At 37.7% G+C, this 16,325-nt stretch overlaps 1 protein-coding gene across 1 annotated transcript in view; it reads right to left on the reverse strand.

The window, feature by feature from the left end:
• Nucleotides 1-4,129: 4,129 nt before the first annotated feature.
• NEBL (nebulette) overlaps nt 4,130-16,325 on the reverse strand; it is a 109,231-nt gene continuing 97,035 nt past the window's right edge. The window contains exons 27-28 of the mRNA XM_060164890.1: nt 10,994-11,100; nt 4,130-9,499 (exon numbers count right to left, since the gene is read on the reverse strand). Of these exons, the coding sequence (XP_060020873.1) occupies nt 9,323-9,499; nt 10,994-11,100 (284 nt within the window). The 3' untranslated portion in view covers nt 4,130-9,322. The remainder of the gene's footprint in view (nt 9,500-10,993; nt 11,101-16,325) is intronic.

A 16,325-nucleotide genomic window follows, 5' to 3' on the forward strand; every position in this document is an offset into this window, starting at 1 on the left:
TCATACCATAAACATTTTTATTTGCCTGCTTCGAAAAATAAATCATCATAGGAGCCATCCTCTCCCCCACTCTCACACCTTTCTAGGACTTAAATCATGGAAGATAGAAACATCTCCCCGTGCCCGTCCCTTGTTTTTCTGGGTGGAGGATGGCTGCAGGCAGATGCTTTCCACATTCACCTGGACCACTGGGTGGGTCACACAAAACAAGTCTGTCCCCCAGGTTTTCAGGCACCTCTTCTCCCGACCCCACTAAAATGAATGTAAAACAGTGGGCATATGGTTGTAAACAAAAGAAACTGTGTTACAATACAAATAAGATGGCTGTAGTTGGATCATCAGAGCTACGCTTTTTGGAAGAAAAGCAACATAACAAAAAGATGTAGAAGTTCAGAAATCGCTTTATGCGGCACCATTTTGAAAGTCAAAACACTCCTTTCTAAAAGAAAGATGTACATGCAGCCAGCAAGTATTTATAAATATCAAAAAGTGTTCCCACACAAGCATTATGAGAGCCAAATACATCCAAAATATTATCAATCATGAATTTAACTGGGGCAAGGGTACCGCAGATAAAATGTGCAAACATACTGTCAGATTTTTAAAGGAGACGGATGTTCAACAATCTTGCCAGAATTCTATAAACAAAGCTATGATTTACCTCCAAGCAAGGACTTATTGTAAATAATTACCAACAACTATCTTGCTTTGTGAGTGATTTTTCCCTGTGTTGTCCAGTTAATGTTGAAAATCCAACTCATATCACATATTAGATGGAAGGACAATTCCCAAACCTGTGGAATCTAAAACAGGAGAGAACAGCATTTTTAATCAATGGTTCTGCAGCAGACTGTATGACTGTAAACTCCAGTAAGCACATGCTTTCCAAAAATACTCAAGGAGGAAGTAAGGACACAGGAAAGTCTACATAATAACCAATTATCCAAAAAAGGAAGTGAAGTATTCCACATCTGTCCAACTTTGTGTATATAATTAACTCTCTGCAACCTGCTGACTTTCTAAGTGGAATAAGTCATAATTAGAATAACCAAAGGGTAGGGCATGCACACATATTCGTGCACGTGCATACCCCAACTTTTGTTCATGAAAATTTAATTGTATGAAAATTACGAAAGCCTGCCGTTGCTATTTAAATCAAAATCTGGCAGAAGACTAGAGTATTTCTATCATTAGCGGCCAGTGACTAAATTTTCCCACGCATCTAAGGCTTAGATGGACTGAGCTCTCAGTGTGGCTTTCAGCTCAGTTCAAATAGCAGATCCTCAAAGAAGTCTTCCACACCTTCCCCTGCGCCGAGTCCACAGGTCACCCCGGCCCAGCTCTAAGAACTCAGGGAGCACTAGGCTTTCCTTTCACAACATCTCTCAAACTGCAATGAAACAATTAACTGTGTTAAGTATACGCAACTGTATACAAGTGGATAAATGCATATCATTGGTTGTTTAATGTAAGTCTCCCCTCTACCAATATAATACGAAAGTTCCTGTGTTCTGTTCGTTGAATCACGTAAGCATTGAATAAATCCATGCTGAGTAAGTTACAGTTACTGCTTCATCCACCTTAATCAAGAACTATCACCGAGGAAACCTGGAAGAATTAGATATTTCTGAAAGCTCTGCAAAAACAATTCAGCTTTTGTCACTGGGACACCAGTGCCTGAGTCACTCTCTAAGGTGGCCCAGTCGTTCCCATGTTCTTTTCCAAACACTTCGAAGTTGATGAGAACATTCCTCTCCCTATCCTTTCTTTGTACAAACCCACTGGTTTAAGTTAAATTCATCTGTTATTAATTATTGATACCCTTCATAGAGCCTAGGGAAACAACTTCTAACTAAAGTGGTTTTCAGTAGCACGTATACGGTGTAATATGTCGCATCATAAAAGAAAACAAGAGAAAATTATTTAAGACAACCTTGGAACATTTCAACTGCAAAAATGTAATTGGCATTTCAATCACGTTGGCCACTTGGTCTTTCGTTTGGGGGACACCCTGCAAGTGTTTCCAACATTCATGAAATTTGTTCCTTAACGAGACAGGGGGAGGTGGCCTCACATTGGCAGCAGGACCAGGATAGAACCTTGAGCATCTGACATGGAGTGTGGCCGCTTCCTCTGCAGCAGGGGCTGGGGCTCCCTACTCTCAGGGGCCGCCGTTAGCAAGAATCAGTGTCTTCCCATCTCCAGGGCTCGTGCCACCACCAACCATCCACTTTATTTTTTGCTCCATCTGTCCTAAATATCTTTTCCCCATCTCATGATCTTTCCCCATCTCATGCTTTCTGCTTACTCACAGCTCTGCTTACTCTCGACTTCCTCCTCCTTTCTCTATGTCTTTTAGCTTTTAATAATCAGACCAGTTAACCAACCTGCTCTATACTGTGAACTTGGGCTCCTCAGGGAGACGTGGACAGGTTCAGTGACCATCATTCCTGTTGGGCAAAGTTCTTGTGAGGCTCCTATCAAGGGCTCCTGGGCATGCTATACATGGGTCACCTCCATCCAGCCGCCTGTCATGAGTGGCGAGATAACAGAAGTTAATAAGGGCCACGTGGCCTTGGGTAGAAACCCTCTGGAAAAAGTGGGCTGGCTCAAGAACCAGAAACGAGTCCATTTTAAAAGCAATTGAGTAACTAAATTTGGAATGCAGAAAAGTTCCTTATTTTCTCAAGTGAAATAACAGCCGTTCAGATTTTGCTAATTTCTCTATTTTAGTCTATTATTCTCTTTCATGTTTGCTACTTTTTTTAAAAAGTGAAAGCAAAGATCAAAATGCCACAGTATAAATACAAAATCAGTAACCGGGTCCTTTGTTCTAATACTGACTTTTCACCCTTTAAACCCATTTTCTCATTCTATTTTTCATCAGAACTCTGCTGCTCCCAAGTACAAATATAAATGGACAAAGGCCTGAGAATTTTGCTTAGAACTTCAGAAAGGGGTTGAAGTTCACACTTGGACCATATCCAGTTTTCTGCCATCACAAAACTCTATTCAATCCCCCTGCTTAGGAGAAGCAAATTACATAAAGAAAGGAACAAAACTTTCCTTTTATCTACTTTTCAATTTATTATGTATAAGTATTTTTGTAAAAAGTTACTTTGGTAGACTTCTAGTGGTCACGTATGTCTCAATTACCTGTACAACTAACTTCACAAATTTTTAGGTTAATAAAAATATAAGCATAGTTTATCCTAAACCTAAATTATTGTAATTCAGAAAAAAAAAAATCTTACTAAGTTACTCATTTCTCTGTGGGTTGGGTTCCAAAGAGTAAAATCTGTGAGCATGGTGGGGGAAAAAAACTTCGAGAGAGAGAAAAAAAAGTAAATTCTTCAAATAAATAAATGAGCAAGCTGTTTTGTCATTTGAAATAGTATCAGTATGTTTGCTGATTAATATCATACAAATATTCATTTCATACTTTTGGAATATGAGAAACACAAAATTCAAGATTATGAAGCGTGTTTACTCTATAAGCAAGTGTACTAAATGTGTCATCAGCAGAGTTTATCAGTTTACAATTAGGAGGGTTTAGGCACCATCAAAGAGGAACTTCTACAAGATAACACAATAAAGCTAAGATCCTAGTCTCAGCAGATTTATATGAGGGCAAAAAAGGAAGTAACTCACTTTTTCCAACTATGGGAAACAGGAAGAAAGCAATTCTCCTCTATGATAAATGAGCCATTCTGAGCTGGGAAATCAGAGCATCTCCCTGTTTCATGCACTCCGTTTGCGCACTTCCTATTCTTTGCTGCAAGCTGTTTCTTTCATCTTACAAACACAAGAAAATTAAAACTGTACTGTTGAGGACATATGAGGAATTTAATCTTGAAAGAGGTGAACTACGATGATGTATTACTACAGTACTCTGATATAAAATCAGAAGGAGACTGAGCTTGCTAAAGCATAATATTGTTATCATTTAAAGCTACGTTTATTTGGGGGAAGAAGACACATTCTGAATGACTCACCAAGGTTAGTGCACTGAGGCCACCACAGACCTTCGAGGCCATTTGACGTGAGTTGTCTCGATAAACCCATACCCAGGGTGTTATCAATGACCCCTGCTCCAAGAAACCAAGGTGAGAACCAACAAGTGGAACCATTTTGTTATATCCTGCATTTATTTAAGCAAACCGAATGTGTAGAGATAGGAAATTAAAGCGTTATCATGTTTTACAAATACAGAAAGAAGACACAGAATAATAATACCCTGGAGAGAGCGCATCTGAGAACGCGGTTCTATCACAGGAGAACAATTGCAGGGACCACTTGGAAGCCAAGGCCGATGCATCCATCTGTCATTCTTGTTCTGACATCGTTGACGTCGTTTTAACAGATAAATCAGCGATCTGCTCTTAAACGAATGGTAATACTAATGATTATGGTAGCCGTGAGGGGTTTGTGAGTAACTATCTATACATACATGATGCTAGGCTTAATGTGTTATTTCAATGCCGCTGTACATTATGCAGGGGGAAATAACGTCTTGTTACACAATTCCTGTGACATCCACTAAAATGTGAACTAGTTTGCATAGGTTAGTCCTTTGGGCAGCACGATGTTGCTCTAGTCCACCAAGGCTTAAAGATTCACAGTGTAGAGGAAAAAAACATGAATTAAAGCATTTCTACTAAAATATATTTTAATAGCTGGTGTTAACAATTTGCATAACAAAAGCCAGATTATATTAATAACATTGTATTGTTCTGTAAGCCCCTTCATTTTAAAAACATGAAGCGTTTCCCGTAAAACTGTATGCTCTCAAAGTTAGTACAATCTTGCAAATTAATCATCAACCACAATTCTACATATTTTGAGGCAAAGAGAAGCCAATCTGCACAATGATTCAATTTTGGGTTTTAATCACAGGTCAAAGACCAACGGTTCCACACCCCTCCTGTAACACACTCGGTGCTGCTTCTAAATGCTCAGCAGTTCATTGTATGAACACCGAGGAAGGGAACTATGATGCAGTTTTCTCTTTTCCTTTAAAATAAATCATTCTTAACAGCAACTGGATTACAAAGAAGTATATACTATGCAAATTGAATACCACATATCAAACACAAAAAGCCTATGGAATTCCCACGAAGATACTGAAGTAACAGGGACAACTGGGGAGGAGGTGTGCCTTAGGGATCCTTCCAGGCTTGCGGATCAGGGAATGATGGCCACAGAAGCATCGTACAGCGTCTTGACTTTTTTGGATCAGCACTGGTTGGCAGTGCCTGGAAAGAACCCTAATGGGCACGGAATACTTCAGAAAGAGACCTTCATTTTAGCATTCTTAACTTGGTTTACACAGCTTCTTATTAACCAAAGCTTTCTCACCTCCATGTCGAGTTACCCCAAACAACCGTACTCTAGCCACTTTCAGATTATCAGAAGCAAATAGCTAAGGTATAATGAATTTATGAAGTGAATTTCATCTTATGTAATGAATTCAGCCTCATAACGTAACTCTTCTATCTTACAATAGGTATTGTAAATCTCAAACCTAAAGTTAATGTTTATGCATCTCAACTATATATAAATCCACAAAGAACCTTTCAGAAATGGACGGAAGAAGTCAGTATTTTCTAAACCTCTAGAGGTAAAATACAATCATCTATCACCTTTCGTATCTGTCAGGAGCATCTCACTTCCCCACCATAAAAAATACCAATCATATAATAAAATATTACTATAGAATAGGCAGAAGCTTGCTTGCTTGGTTTTCTTTTCAAGACCATAGTGACTAAACAAGGGTAATCATAAAGGCACCTATATATTTTTTATATCTCTGTATTATAATTTTGGTATAAACTATTAATATATCCACTTTATATAGGGAGGTGTTATTAAAGGATCACACACATGTTCTTTATCTTTTCATTAAAAACATTCTACTGGAGATGGACAAACCTGAAAAAGAGATGCACCTTGAGCTTCCACTGTGTGTTTAGAAAAGTCTGCTTCCCAAATCCCAGAGTGTTGTCTAGCTCAACACGGAGGATAAGGAAAGAAAGACTGTGGCGAGACTGGCGAAAAGGCATCTTCGTCATCCTCATGCAATGAACCTGGTGGCAAGAGAGGGGCTGGTCTGATCGCATCCATATTCATACAGGGTGCTCCTGGGAACTGTGCTTGCAAATTCCTGTGTGGTGTCTGAGGTGGGGGAGGCCTGAGAAGATGCGGGGACAGCGCGGAGATCTGACAACCAGATAAATATTTCAAAGTGGGCTACACTGCGGATGTGTAAACAATAACAAGAAGACATGAAGACTTTGTCTTGCCACAGGTTAGAAATAGAAAGCTCTCCCAGAGAACGAGAATTAGTAAAAACGCCTACTACAAAAACTTACACCAAAAGCAATATATTCTGTTGCCATGCTCTTCTCAAGAGAGAGATGATCCACGTACAGTTGTGTTTTCGGAACTTTGAAAAGCGTATCGAACTGCCCGTGTGCTTTTATCAGGATTGAGAACACATTTAGAAAATCAGGTGCCTGCTCTCTGTGCTCGGGCACATACACAGTCTTCTTTAACTTGATTTTTAAAAGGACTGTTTTTGAAACCATCCTTGAGCTGTCAGCGTTATATGTAGCATCTGCCCGCTGCCAAATCGACGGCGAGAGGGGGAGTGCGGAAAGGGGAGAAGTTGTCTGAGAATACAGTTTTGAAAATGATGCTGTAAAAATAGCGCTTTGGTTTTATACATCTATTGTTTCCTATGTTTCTGCTGAGATGCTTAATATCCTGACAGGCTTTAGTAATGGTGACAACACTATCAAATCATAGCATCGGGAACATGTGCAACTGGTTCTCCCTCAGTCTTTATTGTAAAATAACTGCTCTCTAGTTAAATTCTGATCTGATCTTAATTCCTGAAGGCTGGAAAGGAGAAACATTTTACTATGCAAACATTATGTGAGGCTTAACATTTTAGGAGAATTATTCCCCAAATAAGTATTGACGTTTACATTCAGTGAATCTGATTTTGAAATCAGTGGATGAGAAAAACAATGAAACATCAAGCTGTTACTTTATGGTTACTTCCCCGATTATAATCATCATTTCAAATCGGTCTCCTTTGAGCTTCCTATAAATGTGCTATTTATCAAAAATTGTACCTGTCTTACATTTCCTCTGCAAATTTAATCAACAACTACTCTTTTATAATCACAAAAAAGTAGTCTGTCTGGGTGAATCTTAAATATTTACTTAATGGTATAATAAAATTAATAAGCAAGCTTATTGCCCTCAGTTTCAATGCACAGAAATTTTTGCAAGAATATTGCAAGTTCCGCTTGTCTTTGCAGGTTTTTGTATAAGACACCAAGATCGATATGGGGTTTAATCAGATGAATCACAACTGGTCATTTCAATGACAGAAAATCAGCTAAGCTGGCTATGTGGTAATATGTAAAACCCCCTCAAAAAGTCTCTAGTTATTTGCCTGAATTTTTCCCTTTTCAATTTTACATCAGTGTCATGTAGATGCAGCTTGAATGTAATAAACCTTATTTAATTATTCTTTTAGTCCGATGAAAATAAGACTACAGATTTTCAAAACGATGTGCTTACTTTTCAAAGGTGTAAATGAATTAACATTTGCCTTTGGACCAATAAACATTTCAGTAAAAGATGTTTTACAGCGTATTTTGTTAATTTCTTTGAATATATTATTAAGGCAGAAAGCCCCAAGGCCCATACATTTGATTACATTTTTGTAACTTTACTTTTTCAGTTTCATTACAGCTATAGAGTCAGGCCCTACATGACTGCTACCCTGTTGCAAGTCTCACTAAGGGCATGGTCAGAAAAACACAGAGTTGCTGATGGACCTTAGTCTCTCCAGTGATCTTGACTGTGGACTCCAGGTTAAACTTCACGACATGACGGTCACGGCTGTGAATCCAGCCAGAGCCTGCAATGTCACTCATTTGGAAATGAAAATGTGACAACGATCTCTTTTTAAATGAACAACCTGTTGGGCCTGTACCTCAAATCTCTGGTGACATCCCAATCTCACCCCTGGATGTGATTTACAAAATAAAAACCAGAAAGTGGAAAGGAAGTCTTTTCATTAAGCGGTTTTAGTGGCTAGATTCCCATTCCAGAATCTGAATACCATTTTCCCAAATAAGAAACCAGATCACCTGCCTCTGCGTGCGGAGCTGGTAATCTTTTGTTCGCTGGCTTCCCCCAGCACACTTCGTATTCCGACTTTGTAACTGGCTTTTATGAAGTTTTCTTTGCTTTTAAATCAATAGCGGCATTAAGTTAATGAAAGCTGTTCAATAAACACCTAAATCACTTATTTGCTAGAGTATACATCTATTTCCTAAGGTGTAAATCCTTCAAAACTAGAGTGCAATGCGGCAAGAGAATCTCAAGCAACTTTTCAAGTTATGTTTTTCTGATGAGCTGGCAACTAGAGGAAAGGGCTTTTAGATATCGGCCACACTTTTTGTTTTAATAACAGGAACAGGCAGTGCAGCTGCCTATGTTACAGAAGCTTGAACCTACATGACATGCAACAGGGTAAAGGCTATTAGTATCAGGGAAATAATATAGATGACCTTAAAATTTGCCCTTTGTAGAGTAGCTGTGAAGTAATTTGGTCCTGACATTCTAGGCAGCCAAGCATATACTTAGGTCCGTAGAATGTAAATGGAGAGTAGGATACACCTCGGTACAAATGAGAAATAAACAGACCCAAGTTGGCCCAGGGAACAAGGAAATTTCTTTGTTCGGTAGAAGTTTCTAGATCCCTAAGGCCACCAGTCAATATAATTTTAACCAAACTGTCATTCTGCCACTGCTTACATTTAATATATTTAGGCAATTTTCACTTGAATTGGAAATTGCCTCGTGACTCAAAAGCTAAATGGTTTTTAAATTATCGGCTGTGTTGCTGAATTAAGAGGACTGGCTTCTGGTGATTCCAAAGGGACAGCTAAGAAATTTCATATACTTGTGACATTTAAGGGACAATCAACGTCTCTATTAAAGTCTACAAAAATACATTTCCCCAGAAGGGTTCACGATAGCCAATCAAAGGAAAACATTAACACAATTAGCAGCACCAGGTCTCCAGACCTAATTATTTTGTTTATACGAATTACCGAAAATGCTGCTGTTTTCAGCCCAGAAGTCATTCCTTCTTCCTGGTACCTGCGTGTCTAATTGTCAAAGGAAGGATAGATTACTGTAAAATAACTGCCAAGTTGTCTTAAAAGTATCTTCTACCTTTTAAAAAGATTACGTTTAGTGTACATTAGAACAAAGCTCAAAGGGCAAGGAAAAATGATTAATTAACAAACTCAATGTAATTCGCCGGAAGCATCCCGGTTTTCCCAGTTCTCTGCACCGTGCCGTACATCCAGCCGTCGTCGATGGGCTGCACGTTGACGATGTAGTCGCCATCCCTGAAGGAGACTTCATCTTCATCCTGGGCACTGTAATCGTACATGGCTCGGTAGGTCCTCTGAGGAGGGAAAGACGGGGTCACACGATGGACACCAAGATAGTCACAGCCGCAAACGCAGATCGCAACCAACCAACCCACGCATAAAGTAACTACCAGGAATCTTCCCGAGCACATCTATTTCTGGAGTCCTGCAAACCAGAGCGTACTGTCTGTCCTGACTGTGTTCATCTCAAGGTTACTAGTCTGGCAAAAGACGTAATACTGGGGGCCAGAGCAAGCCGCTAAATACAATAGCTAGCCCGTCAAAAAGTAAGCTCTGAAGCAGTAAAGCCACTCCCCCAGCTTCAGATAAGCCCAGAGACCTTAGATTATGTAGATTCTCCCCTAGTCCACATTCTTCAGAGAACAAAACACACCATAGTGGCAGACAGGTCCAAGTCACTGCCAAATCGCTACCGTCGGTCCCCTGGCAGAGGTAATGAACTTGACTAAAAATTTTTGTTTCCTCTTAAAAATATTTAAAACAAATAAAAGAAAAAATCCATAATATACTCAATAGGTTTTGGTATCACAGTGATAGAAATCTAGCATATAAATGTCCTGAATATTTAAGTACATATAATTAAGTCCTTGTTATAATGAGGAAATTTTTTAAATGAGTTTTACTATATTTGTTTTCATTTGAGGCCAAGAGTTTAGCTAATGATATCAGACAATCTCAAAATCAAGTGTATTCATAGACTGAGGAAACTGGCTGAGATGCAAAGAACTTCAGAGTGAATAAAGATACCTTACTACTAGTTATAAAAAATAAGTAGGTCACAGACGTGTGACGTATAGCCCAGAAAAACAGTCAATAATATTATAATAACTTTAATGGTGCATAATCCATGAAAACACCAAATCACTATGTTGTACACCTGAAACTAATATTGTAAGTCAACTATACTTCAACAAAAATACATTTTAAAAAAGGTATTTTACAAGCTTAGAAGGGCCACCTCTTTCTAAGTGCACAGGCAAAGGCCAAGGGACTGTGTCGGAAGCCTGGAGAAGCAATTTCAGCCTAAGATGCCACATTTGACTAAGTGACCTGGAACACTGCTTCCAAGCCTTACATTCAGTGAATGAATCAGCACTCCAAGATTTCCAGAGGAGGACTCAAAGACATATGCTGGCTGTGTCATTTAGCTCTCAGGGGCCATTTTGATTCACTAGTTAACGTGACCAGATATTTGTGCTTTTTTTTACTGAATGAAGACCATAGTTGACCACTTCCAATCATGAGATAACAATGAGGTTATAGTACTGGTAGAGTCTTTGTATGTTTTACTGTTTGCATGTTTTCTCATCGTGCCTCCCCTTCTCAACGGTTTACCCCTATATGTCTTCCACTTCCTTAGGGAAGCCTGTAAAAATGCAACACATCATCATTTACCCTTTATATAAAAAATGTACCCTATTCAATTCAACTGTATTCTACGTGCATTTACATTCTGGAGATAAAATATGAAGACCAGGGAAGGAGGAACGCTTCAAATGGGCACTTACTAGATTTGGTGAATGCTGCATTGACCTCATGGATGACAAGCTGGTCTGATGCATGTACCCATACCCTTGAGAATGGCTTTGCTGGTAGGCTCCAGGAAGAACAGGTGCTGGGCGTTAAACAGACACACACACAAAGAATCCTTAAACCGAGTCTCGAAGTACCCCTCCCAAGCCCTCAGGTGACCCCATGCTCTGCTAGACATTTCTGAAACCAAATGCCACTTTCAGTGTCATGTGAAATTTGAAGAGTGATATTGTAAGTGATCTCTAGAGCAGTATAAATGTCAGTAATTAAGGACATATATAGGTAATCAGTTTAACATGCAGTTAAATATGTTAGAAATATTTGTATTACTCTATTGCCGATGCTATGTTAAAACAACACAAATACAAAACAGAAATTTCCCGCAATCCCTTAACAAAATCCTGGTTTCATTTGGCCATGGGATCCTTGTAGGTATTTTCCAAAATAAAAGTAAGAAATTTAAAGGAATTTACAACAAGGACCTATTGTATAGCACAGGGAATTATACTCAATATTTTATAATAACCTATAAGGGAAACTAATCTGAAAAAGAACAGATTTACATATATATGCATAACTGAATCACTGTGCTGTACACCTGAAACTAACACAACATTGTAAATCAACTATACTTCAATTAAAAAAAAAGAAATTTAAAGGAATTTAATTGGATTGTCCATGACAGGGTATAAGTGTTTTCACAGGATATTTAATAATGGGTGCTTTCAATATTTTGAGACATACTGTTGAATATTACCTTTACAAAGACGGTAAACATAGCATAGGTTTAGCAACAAATGTTTGTTAAGCCTTAAAAGAAAATTTTACTTAGAATATTACGAATTATCCATTTTATTTTTGGCTATAAGTTAGCTGGATAGTGTTAGGAAAGCCTGAGGAACGAAACCACTTAAAGAATTTCGTAAACATTATCCTTCTATAATACATAAAAAAAGATAGTATTCACTTAGTTTGTGCTGTTCTCACCACTAATTAATGACATTCAAAAGACACAGTTCCTGTTTTGAAGAAAACTGAATTCTAGATAAACCAATACAGAAGCTACATAAAACCCTACAAAATCAGTAGTGTGTGTTTAAGTATTTGTAACCAGAATCATGGGCTATAAATGAAGGTATTTTAGTAGGCATGCCCTTCGTTGTGGTTTGAATAATTATATGATGCACTAGTAAAACTTTTATGATATACGTGCTATAAAAACCCACAATAGGTTGCCATCTTTGTTCAATCAGGTTGAGTATATAAAGTAATTATCATGGGTTGATTTATTCAGGACAGTTATAATAAAAGAATAAAGCAGATATAATTCTTGGGTATTATGAATAATTAATATTTTATAAGTGGCACACTCATTCTAATGATATATGAGAACATCAAACTTGAAAGAATTTAATCATCAGAAAATTACAAATCATTAATCTGTTCTCCAGATAATAATGATATTAGGTTAAATGGGGATTTTTAAAAATAGTTCTTGAATTAATTCATATTACAATGTTGTTACAACTGTGTTTATTTAATGTCTTTTTCGAGAAAGATCTTTACTTGGATTGTAGTATATTATAAAGTGATTAAACATCAAATATGTCAGAAAACAGCACTTTTTAACATTATCAACTCAATTTGAATATTAACATCAATAGATGTCAAGGATGTTGTCATAATTCACTCATGAAGAAAAAATACTGGAATTCCCATAAATATCTAGACCTACTTAACTAGCTGAGTAAAAGAGCTTTTTCTTGTGTTGGAAGCTGGAAGCAATGACCATTCATTTATTTACTCCCTTGACTATCAGCAAGCATTTAAGAGACTTCATGCATGCACAGAGCTTACTACCTTTCCTGTCACTTAGTAAGCTTGCATGGATGTTAACAATAATCACTGCCCACTATGCTCAAAGCATGCAGGTGTAAGAGGAGTGACAAAACTAACTGCCCTCCTAGAGCAGTGATGGCCTTGGACATCTGTCCTTTGCCCAATGAAGGAAATGGCTCAGGATACTTAGGGCATTTCCTTAAATACATTATTAGTCAACGACTCCAACTGCATCCCCAGGCTAGCAGTCTTGAACTGGTTTTTATCCATTTAAAGAAGACATTTCTTCATTATTATTTTGATCTATCTGTAAATACTTAAGATTAAATAAGTAACCCTTGACAATTAATAAAAATAAAGAATTAAACACTTAATCCTTTGTTACACTACTTAACTATGACCTTTAAATTCTGATGTATAGAATCATGCACAACCATCTTAAAATATTTTGGGGAAAAAAATGATCAGGAAAGGATAATGATGAAAAAACTCTTAAATATGTTATCTCATCAGCTGTAATGCATTTATGTTTACACAGGTTGTGCATGATAATCCCAGTTTAGCACCCATCAGTACTGACAACTCAAGAATGTCGTTTAACAGTGTTCTCTAGATACAGAACCATAATTCAAAAAGACACATGCACCCCAATGTTCATTGCAGCACTATTTACAATAGCCAAGACATGGAAGCAACCTAAATGCTCAGCAACCAATGAATGGATAAAGAAGATGTGGTACATATATACAATGGAATACTACTCAGCCATAAAAAAAGAAATAATGCCATTTGCAGCAACATGGGTGGACCTAGAGATTACCATACTAAGTCAAGTAAGTCAGACAGAGAAAGACAAATATCATATGATATCACTTGTATGTGGAATCTAAAAAAATGGTACAAATGAACCTATTTACAAAACAGAAATAGGATCACAGATGTAGAAAACAAACTTATGGTACCAAAGGGGAAATGGGGGGGGCGATAAATTGGGAGATTGGGATTGACATATACACACTACTATATATAAATAGATAACTAATAAGGACCTACTGTATAGCAGAGGGAACTCTAGTCAATATTCTGTAATAACCTATATGGGAAAAGAATCTAAAAAAGAATGGATATATGTATATGTATAACTGATTCACTTTGTTGTGTACCTGAAACTAACACAACATTGTAAATCAACTATACTCCAATAAAAATTTTTTTAAAAAGAAGAAAAGTGTTCTCTAACTTTGGCTTTTAAAAATGAAAATTCATGCCTACTCAACTGTTCAAATCCGACCTTCAAAAGGAATCTGTAGCTACTGTCAAATACAGAAGGAGAAGAAGGTATTTATCCTAAACACGTGTGGGCTGGAGAGAGCAGGAGAGTTTAGAATGAGAAACCTTGTCCTTACGGTCTCTCCTCATGCCTTGATTGATTATTTCCATCTCCCTCTCTGTTTACATTATTTAACGCAAGTCTCTTTGGGGTTATCAAACTTGTTATCTACCTTATACCTGGTACAACAGAAGATATTTTAGGAAGCTCCTATTAGGACTATGAAAAATATAACTGAGAGCTCAGAGGAATCAACTTACTAAAAGCAAATCCCTATTTAAAAAGAGGCACAGACATTGCTTTTTTATTGTTGTGCTACATGAATGTTTTTTATGAAACGTAGGTGAAACAAGCAAAAGGAAATTTCAGGTAATGGCTTTGGAAATTGGGTTTATTATGGATTTGGGTAAAAGATAGCTATTCCACGTGAGTATGAGACATTGTCCACAAAAATATGGAATTCAATGGGTTTTTGCAAAAGCAAGATGTTAGGCTAATTTTGCAACAAACAAGTACTTCTTATGAAAGAGAAAAACACACAGTGCCCTCCTTATTAAACTAGTGGTCAGACAGCATGAGCATTTTTTTTTTCTTTTGGCCGCACAGAGCGGCATACGGTATCTTAGTTCCCCCTGACCAGGGAATTGAACCCACATCCCTTGCTGTGGAAGCACAGAGTCTTAACCCATGGGCATTAGTACAGATGGTGGTAAAGGTATGATGGTCTTCCAGCCCAAGAGTCTTGAGGTTGAGCAGTTTCTATTTCAATAGCATAAAAGCCACAAAACAGTAGCTTTCATTATACTAAGGCAACAACGAAACACAAAAGTGTGACTCAACTTTCATTTCACGTTGGTAAGATTTATGGACCAGAGGTCTGGAAGATGACTAAAGCTCTGAGGGCTTCAGGCTCTATTTGAAATGTCCCATAGTATTTATAAAACTGAAATCTCTCTTCTAGTGCACAAAAAATTCTTACATAAACAGCCAACACGAATATTTTCTAATTAAGGCTTATTCTTATGATTGAAGGAGGTAAAGTCAAGACAAAGAAAGAAGTAAGTAGACAGGAAGATCATAAAACAGAAGGTAAAAATGGAGGAAGAAACATCTTTAGGAGCCTTCAGAAATCTGAAACTGGAAAAAGAAGGAAATACAGGTAAACATACAAAGATTGGAGTAAATGAACTACAGAAATTCACCCAAATTAAAAGTAGAAAAAGCACCCCCAAAAATGTCCACTCTGGGGAAGGTACCCAGAGCAGATGGGAGAAGAGAAAGAGAATTATGGAAGTGTCCTCCGTGTGCCTGTGCTTTATGTATTGCCCCTTAATTACCAGAATAACTCTCTAATACAAGTGTCATTCCCACTTTATAGAATACAAATACAGAGGCTGGGAGATTAAGCAGGAAGGCATCAGAACAATCATCTCTGCACAGTGACACCACAATAAAAGTCTCAGGTCATTACAGAAGGAGTGGAAGTTTTGACAGCCTCACAATGACCACAGAGTAATAGTATACGGCCAAACTCCAAATGCAGAACATAAAAATAAAAATGGTGCTTTACTGATGTCTTAGGTCATCTGGGGTGCGTATAAAAAAATACCACAGACTGCGGGGCTTAAACAACTAACATTTATTTCTCACAGTTCTGGAGACTGGGAAGTCCAAGAGTAAAGCTTCAGCAGATTTGGTGTCTGGTGAGACTCTGCTTCCTGATTCACAGAAGGCCATCTCTTTGCTGCGTCCTTACATGGCAGAAGGTGAGGGAGCTCTGTGGGGTCTCTTTCATAATGGCACTAAACCCCATTCATGAGGACTCCACCCTCATGACCTAATCACCTGCCAAGTGCTACACCTCCTAGTACTATCATATCGGGGGTTAGGATTTCAACATATGAATTTGGGCGGGGGGACACAAGTATTAAGTCTATAGCAATTAGCTAACTATAGACACAGAATGAACAGAGAAAATAATTTTGGGGTTTTTCTCATAGACTTACTTTTTTAAAAATCTAGAGTAAGGAGAAAATCAGCCCTCGGGAATTTTCCAGTGAAGAATACAAGATGCAATGAAATCAGAAATATTTTAGATATTTAGAAATACTTCAGATATTTAGAAATTCTAAAATATT

The sequence above is a fragment of the Lagenorhynchus albirostris genome, chromosome 1 (assembly GCF_949774975.1).
Source record: "Lagenorhynchus albirostris chromosome 1, mLagAlb1.1, whole genome shotgun sequence".
NCBI lineage: Eukaryota > Metazoa > Chordata > Mammalia > Artiodactyla > Delphinidae > Lagenorhynchus > Lagenorhynchus albirostris.